This window comes from Marmota marmota, unplaced genomic scaffold (assembly GCF_001458135.2).
Source record: "Marmota marmota marmota unplaced genomic scaffold, marMar, whole genome shotgun sequence".
Lineage (NCBI taxonomy): Eukaryota > Metazoa > Chordata > Mammalia > Rodentia > Sciuridae > Marmota > Marmota marmota.
Genome location: NW_026000026.1, coordinates 52,797,168 through 52,814,141, shown reverse-complemented (window position 1 = coordinate 52,814,141; position 16,974 = coordinate 52,797,168). Strand labels below are relative to the sequence as shown.

Below are 16,974 nucleotides of genomic sequence, written 5' to 3'. Positions count from 1 at the left end.
ATAGAATGACATTTATATTTTATCTATATGAAAGAGACTACTGTTTGTTTGACATACTTTGTTTTTCTAAAATTTGGGAATTATTTTGTGCTTGGCCATAACTCTGCCATTTCTGTTACATGATAAAAACTTTATAAAAGACTACATAAATTTTTTTCTTTTGGTAGACTTTATAAAGTCTACAATTATCTTTGTCTTTTTAAAATTTCTTAACTTAATTTTTAGCACTGTCTTGTAGATACTGTATGCTTTTCTATTGTAGTCTTTTGAGTTTCTGCCTTCTTGTAGCTTAAAAGCTATGAGAAATCTGACCAGATGATTTCCAATTTTGGAACCTATTAAAAAGACAGTAGTGCAATATTCATTTCTTTTAAAATCTTTTTATTTGATATTTCTTAACTTTTGGCTCTTTGTTTTAGATGTTTTATTTCCCAATTTATTATGAGAAACAATGGGGAATAATTTTTATAAATCTTAATTCTGAATAGCAAACTAAATACACTGATAACAATTTTAGTTGACAGCTTTAGTCTACATATAATTATGACCAACTTGTCCCAGCTCCAAGTTGTAATAACTTCCTAATAGTGGAAATCAGTACATGAAATCTAGTATCTTTATTTTGCAAAAGATCTAAGACTATAGTAATTTTTAATATATATGTTTTGGGGTGTGTGTACTGATATGTGGGTACTGGGGGAGAGGCTAGAGAATGAAGACATGAGGCTGGAGCAGACACAGAATACAAAGCCCAGTATAATGTGGAACCCTGATGCATAGAAAATAGTGGCTTCCACACTGAATGCTAGAGGCATTGTGATTTTCTTGAGTCACTTTACTTTATAATGGTACTGAGATTAAAAACCCAAATTTCTCTTTCCATGCCTATATCATGTTGCTTGGAAAAACTAAGAAATTATTTTAGATGGCCTTGAATTAGAATCAGGTATTCCTAGACTGAGCTATGCTTTGATCCAAACATAATTGCATTCTGTGTAGTAGTTACCATTTTCTATGGACCAGAGGACCATATTATGCTGTGCTTTATCTTCTGTGTCTGCTCCAGTCTAATGTCTTCATTCTCTAGCTTCTCCCCTCAGTTCCTTTATATCTGTATAACACACATTCCCCCAACATATATTTTAAAATCATTATAGTCTTAGAATTACATATTGTCATGTATAAGTTTGAACTAACCTTTACTGATGAGCACACTGGTTATTTTATTTTATTTTATTTTTTTTATTTTTTTTTTTTTTAATATTTATTTTTTAGTTTTCGGCGGACACAACATCTTTGTTTGTATGTGGTGCTGAGGATCGAACCCGGGCCGCACGCACGCCAGGCGAGCGCGCTACCGCTTGAGCCACATCCCCAGCCCCACACACTGGTTATTTTAATTCTAATTTGGGTGGGTCATAAATCTCTGGTACCAATTTCACTTACTTTACTTTCAAGTGCAAATAGGCTATTTTGAGCTTGATTTCCAGAGTCTGATTCAGTGAGCAAGGATGCTTTGGAGACAGACTAGACCCAGACCAATGCTGGGGGCCTCAGAGAATTAACCCAGTTTTACTTGTTCTGCACTATATTTTGTACTTTCGTAAATGCATTCGGAATATAAGGTGGAAAGGACTCCTGGTGTAAAATCACCTATATCTAGTTTGTATTTAATACCTGGCTAAAAACAAACATGGAAAAATGAGGCTTCTGTGTATCTTTCTGAACATTTTATATAGTGCTTATGGCATATTTTGAACAAACAGGTTAAATAAATATTCTACTGTTTCATGTTTTGAAATGCTGACTAGATAAAGATTACACATGACAAGTTATTTATAACTTTTTATTTATACATAGTGGATTCTCTGTTGGAATCATAGAAGGGAAAGATATGATAATTGCTTTGTGTAGTTCATAGAATGAAATTGCAAACTGAGATGTTTTGAATCTAGTTTGTACTGTAACCATTTCTAGGAAACCATATTTAAACAGCAGTGGTTATAGTGAAGTGTACAACATGTCAACTGTGTCCCAATTCACATCAGTAAAAACCTTCCACCACTTTATTCCCTATAACCTAACCTCCATCAGATAATTTTGAATAAACTATGTTGAATGCACATATTAATATATATCAAATGTACCAAACGGCTTGCTGGCTGCATTTTCAATAGTGTTTATCTGTGTCATGCAAGTTATAACTCTGAATTTTTATTAGGAAAACTAAATTGAGAATTTATAATGTTTCTGGCTTAGCTTTACCAGCTGTGCCACAGCCATGGAATGTAACTCAAGAGAGTAAAAAAATCTAACACAGTGTATTAAGAGAGAAACAGACAAATTGCTTTTGCTTCATGCATACTTGCTTTGTATCTGCCACTATAAGGTTTAGGGCCATATACAATAGTTAGTAGTTTCTTAACTTCTAATATGTCATCACTCCAGCAAACTGCTATATGAATTTTTAAGTTGTCTCATATAAAATAAGAATAATGATTCTTCAATAAATGGGCAAAGGAACTGAAGAGAAACTTCACAGAGGAAGAAATATGATTGGTCAATAAATATGTGAAAAAATATTCAACATCTCTAGCAATTAGAGAAGTGCAAGTTAAAACTACACTGAGATTTCATCTCACTCCAGACAGAATGGCAATTATCAAGAACACAAGGAACAATAAATGTTGGCAAGGCTGTGGGGAAAAAAATACACGCATACATTGCTGGTGGGACTGAAAATTGGTGCAACCACTCTAGAAAGCATTATGGAGATTCCTCAGAAAATTTGGACTAGAACCACCATTTAACCCAGCTATCCCACTCCTCCGTCTAAACCCAAAGGACATAAAATCAGTATATGACGGTGATGCAACCACATCATGTTTATACCAACTCAATTTACAATAGCTAAACTATGGAACCAACCTAGATGCCCTTAAGCAGATGAATGGATAAAGAAAATGTGGTAAATATATATAACGGAATATTACTCAGCCATAAAGAAGAGTGAAATTATGGCATTTAGCAGTAAATGGAGAATTGGAAAAAATATGGTAAATGAAATTATCCAGTCCCCCAAAACCAAAGGTCTAATGTTTTCTCCCATATGTGGATGCTAACTCACAATTAGGGTAGGGTAGGGAAGAATAGAGGTACTTTGGATTAGACAAAGGGGAATGAGGAGAAGGGAGGGGAAATGGGAAAAGGAAAGATAGTAAAATGAATTAGACATTACTATCCTAAATCCATATATGATTACACAACCAAAGTAATTCTACATCATGTACAATCAGAAGAATGAGATGTTATACTCCATATGTATTTTTTTAATATTTATTTTTTAGGTGTAGATGGACATAACACAATGCCTTTATTTTTTTTTATGTGGTGCTGAGGATCGAACACGGGTCCTGCTTGTGCTAGGCGAGTGCTCTACTGCTGAACCACAATCCCAGCCCCTCCATATATGTTTAGTATGTCAAAATATATTATATTTTCATGTTTAAATAAGAACAAATAAAAAATAAAAAGAATAATGATTCTTAATTTATTAGATCTTGAAAGTGATTCTTTAAAATATGAATCTTGAGTATGATTCACAGCATCAAAATATATTTATAATTCTACTTTTGTTAAAGTAGCCATAGTGATATAATTATATTAATCATTCTGTTTAGGAATCAGATAATTTGGGGCCAAAGAAAAATGATTTTATAATTTATATTAGAAGAAATACCAAATTAAGCCTGGTGTGATGGCACACGTCTGTGATCTCAACGGCTCAGGATGCTGAGGCAGGAGGATCACAAATTCAAGGTCAGCCTCAGAAACTTAGCAAGGCCCTAAGCAACTTAGCAAGACCCTGTCTTTAAATAAAATATAAAAACAAGAAGGGCTGGAGAGATGACTCAGTGATTAAGCACCCCTAGGTTCAATTCCCAGTACCAAAGACAAAAAGAAAAGAAAAATAAATAAAAATAGAAATACTGAATTAGCAGAGAAACTAAAAATTTTATGAAGCTTGCCTATATATAGTTAATGCAGTCATGGAATTGTTAACAAAGGGCACTGTGTATGATCTTCATGTATGATAATTATCTCTTTAATTTTTGCTACAGGATGGTATTTACAAGCTGATAAAACTTCTATACAACTTGTGGGACATATTAGGACTGATTCCTGATAAGCACTCCCCCACCTTTTTGTACCAGGGGCACTTGACCAGTGATACCCAGCCCTGTTTTGTATTTTATTTAGAGACAGGGTGTCACTGAGTTGCTTAGTGCCTTGCTTTTTCTGAGGCTGCCTTTAATCCTCCTGCCTCAGCCTCCTGAGCCACTGGCATTACAGGCATGTGCCACTGTACCTGGCTGATAAGCCTTTTAATTATTGTTTTGTTATAACAGTATTGTAATTATCAGTCTAGGTCTGAAATATGTTAGCTGTGGTCACTTGGCAGTTTGATTTTAGCTAGTAAGTAAGCAGAGGAAGTGACCATGTTTGTTTTACTCACCATTACAGCTGCAGAGATTTATGCATTACCTAACCTATAGACTGGGATATATCTCTTCATAGAATATAGATACATTTACTTTATGCTGAATTTATGGAATTTTAAGTTACAAATACACAGAAGAAAAATAGGAGCTACTTCTTCAATGAAGAAGAAGAGAGATTTTAGCTCATAGTTTTGGAGGTTTTAGTGCATGGTTGGTTGGCCCTGTTGCTTTGGGGCCTGTGGCAAATCAGAGCATCATAGGCAGGGAGCCTGTGGTAGAGCAAATTTGCTCACTTCATGGCAGCAAGGAAGCAACAAGAAATAAGAAGGATTGGGGGACCCCAACATCCCCTTCAAGATCATGCCCTCAGTGATGTTATTTTATTCCACTAGACCCTACCTCCTAAAGTTTCCATCACCTCCAAATAGCACCATTGGCGATGACCATGCTTTTAACCCATAAGCCTTTAGAGACACTTCAGATTCAGATGGTAGCAGTTGACTGATAATTTTAGTTTTTATTTTTATTTTTTTTAGGAGATCTCATTTGGTAGCAATAATATTGCAATGGTTGGCTATACATTTTTAACTACTATTATATGAGGTATTGCCACATTTTATAAGTGAGAAAACTGAATATTTTGGATATTAAGTGCCTCTCTAGAGGTCACAGAGTTGTTATTAAGTGGTGAAGATTCATTTACAACAATTTTGAAAACTATAAGCCAACATATGTCAAACACTTAATTATAAATCAGACACTATACTAAATGTTTTATAGTTAGCTTTCACTATGAGGGAGGCATGATTATCATTTCCATTTTACACATATGGAAAATGAAGCACCGACAAGTTAAATAATATATCATGGATTCATGGCTAGTTAGTTGGAGAGTCAGAGGGTCCTTTCTCTTATATCACCTGCAATTAAACTTGAGATATGGGCAACATTGGTAATGTCTATTTGGAACATTTATGGTTTAAAATATTTATTTTCATTATTATGTTTTAAAACTTTTTACCTATTTGCAGAATAAGTAAATTTTAGATTATTTCTCCAACATTCTGCTAATTACAGAAATACATTTCTTTTTAAAGATAATCATAAGATGTATCTTTAAATGGAAACCACAGTTTGCTTTGTGCATAGCAAATCAATTGGGTAGCTTAGGGGAATAATCTGTTGTATTTTATTGTCATCAATGTAATTGTCTTATAATTTCCCTTGTAGTTATGTATAATTGACTAACTTTAGCTTATATTTTTCCATTGTATGTGTTATATGTTTTTCCTTTTAAACTTTTGGAATAGGAATAGTGTTTCTATTCCTGATCATAGGCACCCCTGGAAAAGTAATTTATTTGTACTTTTAATGCCTTCCCTTTGGCCAGTGTAGAACAGAACTAGTAATAAATCAAAATTTTATATTATAACGACTTGAGACCATTTATAAAGTATACCATTTATCACCAGATAATGAATTTAACATAGTTTCATTTTTAAATGGGCTAATTTTTTCCTCAAGTTGTGTTTCTAATTACAGTATAGGTAATTCGTAGATGCTTTATGTGTTTATTTTTCTCCTTCTAACTTCATATTTTAGGAGGAAGATGTTGTGACCTTGTTAATGACACATACTTACTGTTTAAATGAAATTGCAAGTTTTTAAAATTATCTGAAGTTATTTTTTTTAAGAAAACATTAGTTGATAAGGAATTGAAACTAATTAGTAAATTTGGGTAAATTCAGTTCAAAATACATACAGATTTAAGATATTGTGTATGGTGACATGAGAGTTATAATGTTGACAAAAGCTTGATACCTATATTCCTAGAGCTTGTAAACTATTAACTGAGCCAAATAAATACATAAATAACTATAATGCAAAGCAGGCTGTAGTAAGAGCTATGGAATAGTGATCAACAAAGTGTAGTGGCAGATCAGGAGAGGAGATTGTCCTCTTCTAGTGGAAGGAGCTAGGAAGTCCTCATGGAGTAGGTAGGATTTGAGTAGACCTTAATTTATTGCTTTCATTCATTCTAGACTGTCTGAAGATTGATGTCTATTTCCTTGAGCTCTTTAATTTTGTTGCCAGTTTGGATAAGCATGGCACAAATCCAGCAGGGAGGTCCAGATGAAAATGAAAAGACTACAGCTCTGAAAGGTACATACTTAATTTGCTTTCTTAGGAAATTTTTATGACGCCTACAAAAGGTGTAGGAATGTTTAGGTGACCTTTCATTAATTTCACTTTTAAAACAGATTACCAGTACCTAAGCTATTTGCAGTTATTTGTGTCTCTCACAAGAACTATCATAGTATCTGAGATGTAGTGAATACACAATGATTTTTATAACTATAAGAATTCTTAATGTTCTTTTTGGAATCATGCATGTAGTATTAGAACTAATACAGTCTTTTGATTCAAGACTGGTTCCCTTACAATGTTTTTGTTGATTGGAATGTCATATTGGGTTAGGATAATGATCTGACTATTCCAGTATTTTGTCTTTGTGGCATTGGCACTAGGGATATTTTATGTGAGGCCCTCCATGTTAATACTTCAGAAGGAATCTGCCTTAGACATTGTTAGGGATTTGAGTTCTAGGATTTTTAAAAATCTGTTATCTAATATACTTTTACTCCTAGAAGAAATATACAATCTTTATTATCAAATATTTCAATGTCTATAATTTGTCCATGATCTGATTATCTATGTAACCTGTAAAAGGTTTCAATGTTTTAAATCCATATAAGTTTTCAAGGCTTTATTTGGTGGTGAAAAAATGTATTGAGGGTTTTCTCAATGTTCAGATGCCAACTTTTTAAATTTAGTTTGCTTTATGCTTCTATGATAGAATATAACAGAATAGATATTTTATAATAAACAGAAACTTATTGTCTCAGTTCTAAAAGCTAGGAAGTCTAATACCAAAGTGCTTGTTTCTGTAAAGAGCCTTTTTGCTGTGTTGTCCTTTGGAGGAAGGACCAAGAAGTAAAAAGGGCCAAACTTACCCTTTTATAACAGTAGTAGTCCTATATATAAGAGTGGACCCTTTATGGCCCAGTCATCTCTTAAAGATCCTATGTTTAAACACCGTTAAAATGGCCACTAAAAACATCATGAACTGGCAAATGATAGGATTCCCTTTTACTTGATTTAGTGTAAAATCTATCTGTTCCTCAAGTGTTCCAAGATCTGTTTTATAGCAGTTGCTCCTGCTAGATATATACTATATAGATATGGCTATAGGCTGCTTCTCTGAATCCTTGGCTGCTGTCCCTACCTGAGTATTCTCAAGTGGATAATAAAAATACCTCAATAATTTTTCCTACTACCTTATTTTACTTCTTATTATGAAACCTCAAGCAGATACAAGATTAATCGACTAGTTTCTTGGCTCAACTTATTTGTCATCTTGATTCTGGGTTTAGATGTAATGATCTGTTCATGGAATTATATAAGTATCTCTTACCCACAAAAATGGAAAATGATTAAGAAGGTTACCGTCTTTAGGTTTTCTAGACAAATTCTCCTCACAAATGTGAGATGATGATGGGCTTTGGATTATATTGGTAGCAAGGGAATGATTAAGAAGTGACACATTCTGGAAATGTTTTCGAGAAAGAGATTACATTATTTGATGATGTATTAGACATGAGATATTTGAGAAAAGCTTCACTTTGAAGCTTCTTATCTTAAATAGGAGCCATTAATTACAGTGAGAAAACATTAGAGAAAACAAGTTGGAGGTGACGGTGGTAAATAGCAAGAGTTAGATTTTGAATGTGTTAATAATATTAGATCCCAGGTAAACATCAAAAGGGGAAAAGTTGATTTGGTGATTTGGGGGAGAATTTAGGCTAAAGATACAAATTTGGGATTTATTAGCAAGAAATAATATTTAAAATTCTGATCCTAATTGAGATCACCCAAGATGTTAGTATAGCTAAAAAAAGAGGTGTGAAGATTAAGCTCTGGACACCTTGACTTTTAATCAGGAAGATAAGGAGGAATCACCAACAGAGGCTTAAAAGGAATTTCTAGTGAAGGGAAGAACCAAGGGCAAGAGAGATTTTGAATGTCAGATTTAAAAAAAAGGAGTAATTAATTAAGTATATGCTGGTGATGGGTCAGATTAGATGAGGACTGAGAATTTACTTTTGGATTTGACAATATGAAGGTCATTTGTGACCCTTATAAAGAGCTGTTTCAGTGAATTGATGGAAATTAGATCCTGAATGGAGAATTTTAGTAGAGAATGAAAGGAAATTGAAGGCAGCTGTACACAACTCTATGGATGGTTTCATTTCATGCTCATATGCTGTTGGGAATGATCTAGCATACTCAGAATAAGGGATAATTTAGGATCAGTGACAAGGAATGTTAGTGAAAGTTTGCAACGAAATAGATAGGTTTCCCACCTAGGTAGATTTTGTGCATATTCAGCCTTACTTGATAAGAAAATTTGATTTCCAAGTTGTGGTTCTAATTGGTTCTCCCATATTGTATGATGTTAGAATGATTTGGGGAATTTTAGAGGTAATACACTGATGTTAAAAGAGTATAAATAGTCTCTAGACAGAGAACTGTCTGACTTAAGTTCAGATTTTTCCTCTTATAATAGTGCAAGTTGCTTAATTTCTCTGAGTCTTTATCTTTGTGCAGTAGGAGTAATAATTCTTAGTATACATGGTATTATAAGAATTAATGGAGTCAAATTGAAAATACATTAGGTTCTTGAACAAAATGGGTTAGAATTGCATGGGTATATATACATAACATGAATTTGTTTTTGAGATATAGGGGTATTTGAAAAAATTTTCAAGTGAACTATATATCTAGAAATTCCAAAAAAAAAAAAAATTAAGAAAAAGTTAGGTATGTCCTGATCTCTTAGACTATATGTAGATAATAGTCTGTTTTATCATACACTGGTGTAACACATGCACACATAGAGTGTACATGGCATCAGTTATAATGTGAAGAAAAGTGTAAACAAATATAGAGTATTGAAATCTAACTATATAAAACTAATCGTAGTCCATACTGTACTACTCTATTAATTTTGTAGCCACATTTGGTTGCTATTTGCAATAATCTCAAGTGTTGTATCTGCATAAAATTCCTGTGGCACTAATGATATCTGTGTGAGTATTTAGTCTCCGGTAAATTGCATTAGATAGTAAAAAGACATTTCTCCATACTTCTTGAGCATTTTTCACCATATAACCTATTGGTATTTGTTAATACATATAACACACAAAATACTTATCAGCACTGCCTGTACCAAGCCCAGAACATGGACAGCAGCACAGGGAGTGGTGGCCCTGGCAGCCTTCCCTTAGGAGTGCCTTCATTTGGGGATATGAAGGTCATTACAAGGTAAGTTTGAGGGATAGTAAAATTGTTCAGTGCAAGAAACAGATGTTTTAATTAAATAAGAATGGTACCAAGGAAGATGTATTTGTATACCAGTCTGCCATAAAGAATAACTCTAGGAAATACCTTTATGGTGTAGTTGACAAAGAAATGGAGAGCTTAATGTTATTTAAAGCAAGGGTGCTGAGACAGCAAAGGTTGCATGCTCTGGTAGAGTTCCAGTTCTAGGCAGTAAAGAAACAGCATATTGTAACCATTATAGATGCATCACAGGGGTCCTCTACATAATTACCAGTGGACTATCAGAATGGTAGAATAGAGAAAAGAGAGAGGGATCAGAGAATGCTTCGGAAGGCTGGACCCAACAATGCCTGCCCTACTACAGTTAAAGGTTCCCATCTTACTACTACATGTGGAGACTATGGGCAGGGATCACAGTATGCCAGTCTTCCTCTACAAGGAGAAGTGAGTGACAGGGTTGGCAATCAGGGCACAGAAGGACAAGGTAGACCAGTGTTTCAGTCTACTTCCCATCACTGAGTTTAGACTACCTGGCAGGAACAACTTAGAGGAGGGAAATTTTATTTTGGGCTCACAATTTCAGAGTTTCAGTTGACTGACTTCATTGCTATGGGCAAAGGTAAGGCAGAACATTACAGTGTAAGGGCATGGAAGAAGAAAACTGTCAGCTTATGGCAGCCAGAAGACAGGCAGAGAGCATGGGGGAGAGGCCATAGTCTAGGCCATGCTCCTAGTGACTTACTTCTTCCAGGCATACTCTACCTACATACAGTTACTATCCAGCAGTTCGTTCAGAATGGATCAAATGGATTAATTCAATGATGAGGTTACAGCTCTCATAATTTAATCCTTTTACCTATGAACGTTCCTACATTGCCTCACACATAACCTTTTGTGGAACAGTAAAGACATAATCCATAATAATCACTGTGACAAAATACAAGAAAATCAATTTAGAGGAGGAAAGATTTATTTGTTTTTTGGTTTCAGTGCATGGTCACTTAGCTCTATTGATTTTGGGTCTGTGGTGAGGCATCATGATGGGGAAACATAGTAGAATATGGTACTCACCTCATGATGGATAGGATAGAGTGAGGAGATGGTATAATCCCTAAGGGCATGCCCCCAAGGCCCTACTCCCTTTAACTAGGTCCCACCTTCTGTTATTTCTTCCACTTCCCAGTAGTCCACTCATCTATGAATCCATCAATGGATTAGTCTATTGATGAGCTTAGAGTCTTTATGAATCAGTCCCAAAGGTCCACCTCTGAACATTACTACATCAGGCCTTCAACATATGAGCCTTTGGGGAACATTCCAAACCCAGACTGCAGCAACCAGTGAAGCATACTATGTAGGTGATTAATTCTGCAGGAGCCTTCCTCACAAAGACAGTCTAGAGAGGATAGTAACGAAGAGGAAAATCAAGGAGGCGATATCCAAGGTCAGTAGCCACCTTGATATTTGTACTGCCACAGTTTCAGTTACCAGTGCAGACAACCCTAAAACAAGTAGAAAACCCCAAACCACCAGAGAATAAAGAGAAAAAAACCAGTTAATCCACTAGCTGAAAATTTGTTCACTCCTCAGGCTGAGTATGGCAGGGCTGAGTAAATAGCAGTTTACCATCTATACTATTATCTGCTCATAAGAAGAAATGAATGTGGTTCCATCAAAAAGAAAGGGAAAAAGATTGGAGCTGAAGATAGCAAGTGCTTTCTTTTTTCCCATTGAACAGATAACTTGGACTATCTATAATATCTATTCAGCATAGAATTTTTATTATTTTGACTTACAGATGGTTCTTTTTGGTAATTACAAATGCACATTTAAAGCCTAGTTTTCCTCAGTATACTGTTGAAGGTTTTATTTATTTATTAGAGCATTATAATTATACATAGTAACTGTGTTAATTTTGACAAAATCATACATGCAAGGAATTTGATTTCAATCCCTACCCCACCCACCCTTCTCACTCTCCTGATCTTCCTTTNTTTTTTTTTTTTTTTTTTGGTACCTATGATTGAAATCAGAGGCACTTGACCACTGAGCCACCTCCCCGGCCCTATTTTGAATTTAACTTACAGACACAGTCTCACTGAGTTGCTTAGTGCTTTGCTTTTGTTGAGGCTGGCTTTGAACTCCAATTCTCCTGCCTCAGCCTTCAGAGCTGCTGGGATTACAGGTGTATGCTACCATGCCTGGCTATGTACTTACTTCTTTTTTTAATATTTATTTTTTGTAGTTGCAGTTGGACACAATAACTTTATTTATTTATATGTGGTGCTGAGGATTGAACCCAGGGACATGAACATGCGAGGGGAGCGCTCTACCGCTAAGCCATATCCCCAGCTCCTGTACTTATTTTTGATTGGTACTTTTGACATATAAAGGTAAAAGTCCCTTTGGTACATTTATATATGCCTATAACATGGTTTTAAAAAATTCATTCTGCATTTCATTCCTGTTTTAGTTAGTTAATTTGTCACTGTGACCAAAAAACCTGACAAATACAATTAGAGCAGGAAAAAATTATTTGGGCCTCATAGTTTCAGAGGTCTCAGTCAATAGATGGCCAGTTCTGTTGCTCTGGGACTAAAGTGAGGCAGAACATCATGATGGAAAGGTGTGGAGAAGGAAAGCAGTTCAGGATTTGGCAATCAGGAAACAGAGAGAGACTAAGCTCAGCTCACCAGGGACAAAATATGTACCCTAAAGGCACGCCCACAGGAACCCATCTCCTCTAGCCACACCCTACCTGCTTACAGTTAACAACCAGTTAAGGCTCTCATAGCCCAAAGAATTCACTTTTAAACTGTCTTGCATTGTCTCATACATTAGCTTTTGAGGAACACCTCACATCTAAACCATAACACCCCCCTTTCACTAATCTTTCCCTTTGTTTCATAGCTAGTCAAGATGAGATATTTAAGAACTTCATTTTTAGATTGTAACAAAGGTATACAGTTTGATTTTTAAAAGAAAGTGAACAAACTGCAAGATCCTATTAATATAAGTGTTAAATAATAATAATAATAATAATAATAATAATAATAATAATAGTAATAATGAAAGGTATGCTTGGAGTTTTGACTGTGTTGGCAAGTCAGTCCCCCTAATCCCTGCATTGTTCAAGCATCAAATGTATTAGAAAATAAAAATGGTAAGTACATAGTAAATTCTACTTTAGAAAAAAGTTGAAACACTGAATAAAACTCTATTCCTAGAATAGGAAGGAAATTTTATTCTTGAGTTTTTTCACAACTGGGCTATGATGCATAAAACAATGAGCTGATGATCACTGAGTGCTGTTCTATGACGTGTTTCAAGTTTACATGGCAAGAATGCATACTTGAAGATGAAAATTTTTCATGAAAGGAGGGTGCTTCAAATAATGGCATAGTGGTAGAAAAATTTCATCAGATAATTTCAGTGGGCAGAAAAAAAGGTAAGAAGTACTAGGATAAGCAGAGTTAAGGCAGTGCATTCTGGAAAAAATAATTTAAACTAGTTTACTTTGATAATGAAGATACTAAAGATAATGAAAATGGTGAAGATGATGATAGTTATCCTTAAATGAAGGCATACATCAGGTAATTCTGTCATCTCTTTTGGACATGACAGTGAGACATATGGATATAGCTTTATAAGGAATTCTACTTCTTAAACATATTATTTTTTTTCTTTGCAAGTTTTATGGGCTTTTAGTTTGTCTACTTATTTATAAATACATTTTTCCTGGATTTCTGGAAAGATGACTTATAACTAGTTTTCCTTGTTCATGTGGATTTGTTTTTATTTACTTTTTATCTCCGCACTTATCTTTAGAATGCCTGCACTTTGCCACAGTGATGTTGTTAAAAATTCTGGATATTAGCTGGGCTGGTAGTACACACCTGTAATTCCAGTGGCTTGGGGGGCTAAGGCAGGAGGATCGTGAGTTCGAAGCCAGCCTCAGCAACTTAGTGAGGCCCTAAACAACTTGAAACCCTGTCTACAAATAAAATATAAAAAGGGGCTGGGCATGTAGCTTAGTAGTAAAAAGCCCCTGGGTTCAATCCCTGGTATCCCCCCAAATTCTTGATATTAATGTTACATTATCAACATTATTTGTGATAGCCTTGATTATAGTATAGTAAATATATATTACTTTCCTCTGTTCTTTGGGGAAGAGTTTATTTCCTAGACTCATTGATGAAGGTTTTAGCCAAGTAAATTGCTTTTGCCAGTGGTTAGTTTGTTGATGTTAAGCAATGAATTGTTGGTGGACATGCAGCAAGCAGAACTTGCTATAGTTCAATCTGTAGTATTTCCCAGAGCTCATGTTTTGAAGGCTTAGACCTTATCTTGACACTATTTGAGGGTGGTAGAAACCTTTAAGAAGGGGACCCATGGGGAGGTTTTAGGACATTGGGGTGTGTCTCAAAATAGACTATGTATCCCAAGTTCCTCTTTTGTCTCTTTGCTTTCTGATTACCAAGAGATCAGTAGCCTCCTCCACATTGCCCTCCCACCATGATGCATTGGGGTTCTACAGGCCAGAAGTAGTGGGCCAACCAATAATGGACTGAAATCCCCAAACCTGTAAGCCAACATAAACCTTTCTTTTTTTCAAGTTGATTATCTCAGGGTTTTTTTTTATATTAACAAAAAGCTGATTAATACAGAGTCTTACATTGTGCTGTGTGATATGACTTGTTAGCTGTTGAGCTCTTGCTACTTTTCATGAATAGAACATACTCAAGATAGATATGGAGTCTAAAGAGGTAAGAAACATTTTAGAGCCTGCCTAAATCCGGTCTGCCCCTGCCATCCTGAAACCTGAAGTCCAGGCTTTAGGGAATTACATTGAATGATTTTCAAATATTAAGCCAATTTGCATTGCCAGGATAAACTGTATTTGAAAATAATATATCACTGTACTTATATATTCCTGGATTCTTTGACTAAATTTTTGTTGAGTATTTTTGTGTCTATATGATGTATATTATCCTATAATTTTCTGATAAACTTTGGGTTTGATATTTAGCTTTTTAAAATGAGTTAGTGTTTCTTGTTCTTCTCCTCTGGAAAAGTTTAGGTAGGAATAAAATTATTTCATTTTTTAATTGTTGGGTAAAATTCATCAGTGAAACTATGTTGCACCATAGTTTTTTCTTTCTTTTTTCTACTTATGGAAATTTTGAGGTTTGAATATAATTTCTTTGATAGATAGATGTCGAGCTTTTCAGGTGATTTTTTTTTTGTATGTTTTGTGGTGCTGCACATACAGGACCTAATGAATGCTAGGTAAGCTCTCTATCATTGAGCTACACCCCTTCTTCATTAAAAAACAAAACTGAGTTTTTTCTTCTTCAAAAACTTTAAAAACTTTTAGTGGATTGTAGTTTAACATAATAGTGGGTGTTCATTTTGACATTGATAAATCCATTTAACATAGATTTCTCTATCTCAATCCCAATTCCTATCCCCTTCCCTTTCCTGATCTCCTTCCTTTGCTCTATTTGTCTTCTTTCTGTTTACTTTTTAATTGGTTTATGATAGTTGGTTTTTGTGCAGGGTGAAAGGTAGGGATCTAGTTTCATTATTCTACATAGGGCTATCGGTTTTCCCAACATTGTTAAAAAAGCTTTTCTCCAATTTATGTTTTTGTTGGCTTTGTTAAGGATCAAATGACTGTATTTATGTGGATTTGTCTCTCTGTCTTCTATTCTTTTCCATTGGTCTTCTTATCTGTTTTCATGCCAAAACAATACTTTTTTTGGTGATTGTAGGCTTGGAGTATAATTTGAGATTAAGTATTGTGATGCTTCCATTTTTGTTCTTGTTGCTCAAGATTTCATTGGCTTTCTGGGTCTTTTATTCTTTTATGTAAATTTTAGGACCATTTTATTCTAGTACTGTGGAGAACATCATTGGTATTTTTATGGAAATTGCCTTAAATCTGAAATTGCTTTTGGGAATGTGGCCATTTTGACACTATTAATTTCACCTATCCAAAAATATGGGAAAAATTTCCATCTTCTAAGGTCTTCTTTAGTTTCTTATTTCAGTGTTTTATAATTTTCATTGTAGAGCTCTGTTTCCTCAGTTAGATTTATTCCCAAATATTTAATTTTTTTTGTCTGTTGTGAATGGAATAGTATTTTTGTTTTCTTTCTCAGCAGATACATTATTGGAATATAGGGGAGCTATTGATTTTCATGTGTTGATCTCTTATCCTGCTAGTTTGATGAATTTGTATATCACCTCTAGGAGTCCCCCCCCACCCCTGCACTAAGTGTAGGATCATGTCCTCAGCAAACAGAGATAGTTTGATTTCTTCTTCTTTTTTTTTAATTTTTTTATTTGTATTGATGGACCTTTATTTATTTATATGTGGTGCTGAGAATCGAACCCAGTACCTCACATATGCTAGGCAAGCGCTCTACCACTGAGCTACAACCCCAGCCCTCCTGATTTCTTCTTTTCCTATTGGTATCCCCCTTTTTTTTAAGAGAGAGAGAGAGAGAGAGAGAGAGAGAGAATTTTTTTTAATATTTATTTTTTAGTTATTGGCGAACACAACATCTTTGTTTGTATGTGGTGCTGAGGATCGAACCTGGGCCGCACGCATGCCAGGCGAGCGCGCTACCGCTTGAGCCACATTCCCAGCCCAATTCCTTTTATTTCTTTCTGCCTGATTGCTATGGCTGCAGATTCAAGAACTATTTGAATAGGATAGGTGACAGTGAACATTCTTGTATTCCTGATTTTAGAGCAAATGCTTCTAATTTTTCTCTGTTCAGTATGACGTTCATACTTTGTCATTGCCTTTTTGTCATTCAATTCTATTCCTTCTATACCTAGTATCTTACATGTTTTTAGCATAAATGGGTTTCTCCAAAGGCTTTTTCTGAATCTGTTGAGATGATCATGTGATTTTAGTCCTTGATTCTATTTATGTGATGAATTACATTTATTTATGTATATTTATTGTAATAACTTTGCATTCCTGGAATTACACCTAAATCATGGTGTATAATTATCTTCATGTGTTTTGGATGTAGTTTGCTAATATTTTATTAAG

The 16,974-nt window shown here is 34.7% G+C and overlaps 1 protein-coding gene across 15 annotated transcripts in view; it reads left to right on the top strand.

Annotated features, from left to right (window-relative positions):
- The window catches only part of Fam172a (family with sequence similarity 172 member A), a 456,628-nt gene that overhangs the window by 24,697 nt on the left and 414,957 nt on the right, over positions 1-16,974 (top strand). For 11 of the 15 annotated variants that reach the window (XM_048811402.1, XM_048811403.1, XM_048811415.1 and 8 more), the window contains one exon: positions 6,545-6,665. The exons of the other annotated variants lie outside the window; for them this stretch is intronic. In XM_048811402.1, the coding sequence (XP_048667359.1) occupies positions 6,560-6,665 (106 nt within the window). In that variant the 5' untranslated portion in view covers positions 6,545-6,559. The remainder of the gene's footprint in view (positions 1-6,544; positions 6,666-16,974) is intronic. 15 annotated transcript variants of the gene reach the window in all.